At 45.8% G+C, this 6,011-nt stretch overlaps 1 protein-coding gene across 1 annotated transcript; it reads right to left on the reverse strand.

The window, feature by feature from the left end:
• Positions 1–798: 798 nt before the first annotated feature.
• On the reverse strand, positions 799–5,755 carry LOC129737559 (uncharacterized). The gene is made up of 2 exons (XM_055728720.1): positions 4,513–5,755; positions 799–4,232 (listed from the first exon to the last, which is right to left on the reverse strand). Exons 1-2 carry the CDS (start codon positions 5,753–5,755, stop codon positions 799–801), a joined length of 4,677 nt encoding a protein of 1,558 aa, XP_055584695.1.
• Positions 5,756–6,011: the final 256 nt, after the last annotated feature.

Genomic DNA, 6,011 nt, shown 5'->3' on the forward strand with positions numbered 1-6,011 from the left:
TCATTCAACATTTACCCGACGAAAACATTCACAAATCCAAATTTAGTTATCTTAAAATAAGCTACGCGATAGTCCGAAACCAGTGCTACCAGAACTATGACCTTCTTTAAATATTCCTTGGTCATATATATTTATTTTGGACACATTTGAACAACTTAAATAAAATTGATTTTTATTGAATTTTTGATTAGTAATCTAAATAAGTCCTTCATCGGCCTCAACTTCGCTTCAATGTTTAATCGATCATACCAATAAAAGACTCATGATGTTTTTGAAATGATCAACGGATGTCGAAAACGTACAAGAGTTGAAAGTAACCTTCAAATGGGGATGCGATGACATTTCAAACAATGCAGGATATAAGCAGGCTTTGAACAAAAATGAGGATGGAGAGCTTGTCCAATACAACGATTTCCACATATTCGCCTTTTCGGTGGTCCCCTTACGCGTGCAAAGCGGAAAAGTAACAATTTGTTTGATGTAGACCCATCCAACTACTTTTTAAAAAAGAAACCCATTCGTTAACGCAGAGAGAAGTTCAGAAAATGGAAGATGAGGTCCAACATGTTGTTTGTTCAAGAATTCCTTTGTCAATATTAAAAGGGGACTTCTCTTTCCCATGGCTGATACAAAAGTAATTAACGATTTGACCGACACATGTTCTCAAAAATGTTACATTTTTAAATCATCTGGTTTTTTTTTTTTTTTTGTTTTTGATAGGAGTTTAACCCATTTAGGTCATTCTTCCTCGATGAAAATGGTGTTTAACCCATTAGGGTCATTGGGGTGGTTTTTAGTTCAGACTTTATGCAAAAGTTTGGCTTTCCGAAGGAAAGCCAGAACCTTGGTCTCTTCTTCCGGGCAGTTACTTAAAATTTCCCTTAGGTTTGTTGCAAGACGGCAGGTCTGTCTGATAAGATGGTATTGAGGACATGTAACCAAGATGTGTTTGATGGTGATTTCTGTGTCGCAGCATGGGCAGATTGGAGGGTGGCTTTTAGTTAAAAGATGTTCGTGTGTGAGGCGAGTGTGGCCGATACGGAGGCGGGTAAGAGCCCTTCTTTCATTTTGGGTCGGTCTGTCTGTCCATTTGACCGTGGAGTTTTTTATTTCACGCAACTTTGCATGGAGATTGGAGTTCCATTCGATGTCCCAGGATTCTTGTAGAGATCTTCTTATGAAGTTGAGGGCATCTTGTTGAGGAATGGCTATCGGCGGGGGATCCGAAAGCTTGGCTGCAGCTGCAAGTCGATCGGCGGCTTCGTTACCGGGGATTCCGGCATGCCCCGGTACCCAGCAAAGGGTGATTTGCTTTTGGAGAGCTATTTTGGTGATGGTTGGTAGCCAAGGGTGTTTAATGTTGCCGTGTGACAAGGCGGAGAGCACACTGGCCGAATCGCTGAAGATGACAGTTTTTGGATCGTATGTTTCAGCTGCTTTTAGTATTGCGAACGCCTCGGAGCTGAAGACCGAACATTGCGATGGGATAGGTAGGCTTAGATTGTTGTTACCATTGTATACGCCGCTCCCGACTCGGCCGTTGTTGGTTTTGGAACCATCTGTGTACGCGTGAGGGAGGTGGCCAAATTTATGTTCCACCAGCTGTCTAAAGTGGGCTTGAATGATTGTTGGGGGATCATTTTTTTTAATAACTCGCATCAGGCTTAAATTTACTGTGGGAGTTTTATCGTTCCAGAAACTAATACGAGGTTCTGGTCTGGGGCAGATCGGTGGGATTTCGTTGCCCGTCAGGTTGGAGAGGAGGGTGTTCGTTCTAGCAACCATTTGGTATTCGCTGGAGCCCCCATTTGAGAGCCAACGCACGGCTTTTGATGATAGAAGTTTAGCGATTGTGTATTGGAATGGGGTTTGGCCGCTCTCAGCCATCAGTGAACTGATTGGGCTGGTGCAGAAAGCGGAGCCAATGATTCGTATGCAGCTATTGTACAGAGGTTCCAATTTGTTGATGATTTCTGAACTAGCTCGGCTGAGTAGGCCCAGCCCGTGTAGGATTGAAGGAAGAAACCAACCGTGGAGGAAGCGAAAGAGGGAGTCTCTGTGGGCCTGGCTGGTTTTGTTGGCTAGGATTTGAAGGATGGATAACTTAGCTTTGGCATTCTTTCGAATCTGGTTCAGATGAAGATTGAAGTTTAGTCGGTCATCCATCCAAATACCAAGTAGGCGGGTGGAGCGGGTCAGTGGTATTATTTGGTTGTTGATGGTGAGGTCGGGCAATTTCTTGAGTTTTCTTCGATTTGGACCGATATGTAGGAGGCAGGATTTACTGGGTGAGAACTGGAAGCCCACAGTGGGTGCCCAGTTTGCTATTTCGGTCAAGGCTTCTTGGAGTCTTTTCCTGGTAGTCTTGGGAAAGGCTGATGTTGATATGAGCAGAATGTCGTCTACGTAGACCAGTGCTTGTATGTTTGGCGGGATTTTTTGGAAGATGGAGTTGATTGCGATGAGGAATAGGGTGGGGGCTATCACTGATCCTTGAGGGACCCCTCCGTGGACTGTTATTTTTTCGGAGCGTGTGCCGTTTACGAGGACTTGGATGCTGCGGTCTGATAGAAAGTCGGTTATGTAGTGCATTATCCTTCCTACTATTCCCCATTCGTTCAGTTGATTTATGATAGCGACTCTGTCGACACGGTCGAATGCTTTAGACAGGTCGAGCGAGGCACACTCTGTATGGTAGTTCCTTTGGGAGGGTGAATCAAGAAGCATTTCTAATTCTTGAAAATAGTCGTCGGTAGATCGACCACTACGAAAGGCATATTGGCGATGATCTAGCAGAGACTGTCCTTCGAGAATGGCGTGGAGTCGTCGGTTTACCATTCGTTCCATTATCTTGCCAGTGCAGGCCAGCAAAGTAATGGGTCTGTAGCTATCCAGGAGGAGAGGATCTTGTTTAGGCTTTACTATAGGGATGACTAGACCCAGTTTCCAGCAGTTGGGGAAAGTGCCATTTATCCAGATTTTATTGAAGATATGGAGAAGCGTTGTTTTGCCGGTGAGTGATAGGTTTTTTAAAAAGGGGTAACCAATATCGTCGGGGCCGGCTGAGAGGCCCTTGACTTTCCTCAAAGCTGCCTCAAGTTCGTCGAAAGAGAAGTTGGTGTTATAGATCCTTTCGTTCAGGGATGGGTTTGTTGGCAAAGGTAGCATAGTGGTGTTTGAGGGAGATGATATGGATGCAAAGTGGGAGCAGAAGGAGTTGGCTAGGGTGGAAGGGTCGTTTATGTATTTCTGGTTCAGGAGAAGATGGAAGGGATTGCTTCGGTGTTCGCCGTTGAGTATTTTTATTTTGTTCCAGAGAACATTGGTTGGGGTGTTTGGATGAACCTCTTCTGTGAATTTCTGCCAGCTGTTGGCTTTGGCGGTGCGAACTACGGCTCTGGCTAGTGAACGGGCTGTCTTGAATTCTGAGAGTGCCTGTTGTTTTCTAGGATCATCATTTGGAATTCTTTTCAGGTATCGTAGTGCTTTTCGCCTTTTTTTAATGGCGGAACGGACTTCTGGACCCCACCAAGGGACTGCAGTCTTGCCGGGGACGCCGCTGGTCCTCGGGATGTTTTTAGTTCCTGCTTCCAAAAGTATTTTTGTGAAGGAGGGGATGCATAACGATGTTTCAAGGGCTAGGGATTTATCGACTTCAATTTGGTATCCTATCCAGTCTGCCTCGTCGTACTTCCAGCGAGGTCTGGTCGCGGATTTAGGTGTAGGGTGTTCGAGCTTAATCAAGATAGGGAAATGGTCACTGCCGAAGGTGTCGTCAAAAATTTGCCAACCAAACTTTGGTCCGAGCTCCCATGAGACCAGTGTGATGTCGATAGCGGACATATTGCCGGAGGCAGGGTCTATTCTGGTTGGTTGCAAGTTGTTTAAAATAGTCAAGTTTCGGCTTAAGGCTAGGTCTTCCAAAAAGGAGCCTTTATTGGTGGTGTGGGAACTGCCCCAGCAAGTGGAGTGGGCGTTTAGGTCACCCATGATGATGAAAGGGGGTGGAAGCTCGGATAAGAGATGCTCTATTTCACTTGTGAAATGATGGTAGGGCAGTTGTGGAGGAATGTAGAGGGATACGACGGTTATGTCTATCGGTGTGTGGACTCTGACACAGACTGCGTTTAAAGTGGTGTTGATGTTGAGGAGTTTGTATGGGGTGTTGATTTTTACGGCTAGACCGGCGCCTTGGCGTGATGATGGGTCGGATATCGTATGTAGATTGTATCCTTTTATGATGTTTTGAGGGATTTTGGAGTTCGTAAGTATGTCTTGGATGGCAAAAATAGTCGGTGAAGCATTTGAAAGGAGGATTTGAATATCAGGAAGTCTTTTTGTGAGGCCTCTAGTGTTCCACTGGATGGCAAAATTTTGAGATTTTTTTTGAGCGGGTCGGTTAGTCACGGTGGTATTGTAAGATTGGTTCTGCATTCTATTTAGTGTGCTTGACGATGTATCCATATTTGTTTGGGATAGGTTTAATTTAACGGTTATGGTTTTGTGACTTACCGAACTGCTTGGAGGGGTCTGGTGTTGTAGTTTTACCTGGCTGGGTGGTTTGCGAAGTGGATGGGAGAGCTTGATTTTTCTGACCGCGCGATCGTTTTTTCTTGGGTCGTTCCTTAGTTTGGCTTTTTATGGGGTCACCTCCGGTGGGGGAGTCTTCGGAGGATGTCTTCCAAAAGCGCTTGGGTGTGGAGATTGTGCTAACTGTGGAGCTGTTACTGGTCATGTCGGTGTCGCTGTCAGATTCCTCGTGTGATCCTGGATCCGGTTGATTTTGGTTTTTCACTTGGCTTGTGAGTTTCTCAATTTGGGTGGTGAGAAAGGCTACCAATTGTTTGAGTTCTGATATTTCCTTGTTCTTGTCGTTGATTGCGGAATTTAGGCTGGCTTGGTTGAGTCGCTGTTGGACTGATGTTGTTTGGTTTTGGCGGAGACGATATTCTTTAACAGCTTCGTTGTGTGAAATGCCCTTGTCGGTCCTGATTTTAATTATCTCCTGCTCGGCCTGGAAGGCAGGGCAAGATCGGCTGTTGCTGGGGTGGGAGCCTTGGCAATTTACGCAGTGGGGTGTTTTTTGGCAGTCTTTGTGGCTTTGCTTTTCTCCGCAGTTAAGGCAGGTGACATCATTCTTGCAGTGCTTTTTGGTGTGTCCAAGTATGCCACACTGCAAGCAAGTCATTGGTCGAGAGTAGTACGGACGGGTTTGAGCTTGAATGAAGCCGAATCGGATGTGGGTGGGAACTAGGGTTCCTTGGATGGTTAGGACAAAGGTGTTGGTGGGTTGAATTTTTCCGTCAATCTTTCTGGTAAATCGGTACACGTTGGTTACCCCTTGATTGGCAAGGTCTTTGGTTAATGCCTCGTCAGTAGCGCCAGCAACTTCCCGGCAAGTTACCACGCATTTGCAGCTGTTGAGTGTTGGGTGGAGCTCTACGGTGACGGGAGTTGAATCAATCAACTGTTTGACGGATAACAGTTTGTCAATTTGCTTTTGGGATCGTACTTTGAGCAGATAAGCTTGTCCTTGGTCGCACGGGTGTCCTCCTACGATTTGCCCGGCGGCGAGCTCGACGGTTTTTGAAATTATGAATGGGTAAGTCGGCAGTTTGCTGTTTGGGGCGGGTTTGAGCAGCAGGAACTTAATCGGTCCGTGTGCTCCGTTCGGATCCATCCATTCAGGGATTTGTCTTTGATTGGAGCTTGATGGGATTGGGGACTTTCCCCATGGCGGGGTATTTTCCCCCATGGCGGCGGCTGTGCACTTATTTTATGCACTCGGAGATTTCGAAGCTGGAAATATTTTTCCTAGCTTGACGGTGAAAAAGATTCACTACAAAAGGATGTCTGTGATACAGAAGATGGGCACTTAAAAACGCTTGTGCGGGAAACACGTCCGAACACGACACAGGATCGAGATAGACTCTAAATCATCTGGGAAAAGGTTGAACGAATCGCAATCAATCGACGAGGGAAATCCTAATAAATATTGTTATGGTTTTTCC

Source organism: Uranotaenia lowii, chromosome 1, assembly GCF_029784155.1.
Source record: "Uranotaenia lowii strain MFRU-FL chromosome 1, ASM2978415v1, whole genome shotgun sequence".
Lineage (NCBI taxonomy): Eukaryota > Metazoa > Arthropoda > Insecta > Diptera > Culicidae > Uranotaenia > Uranotaenia lowii.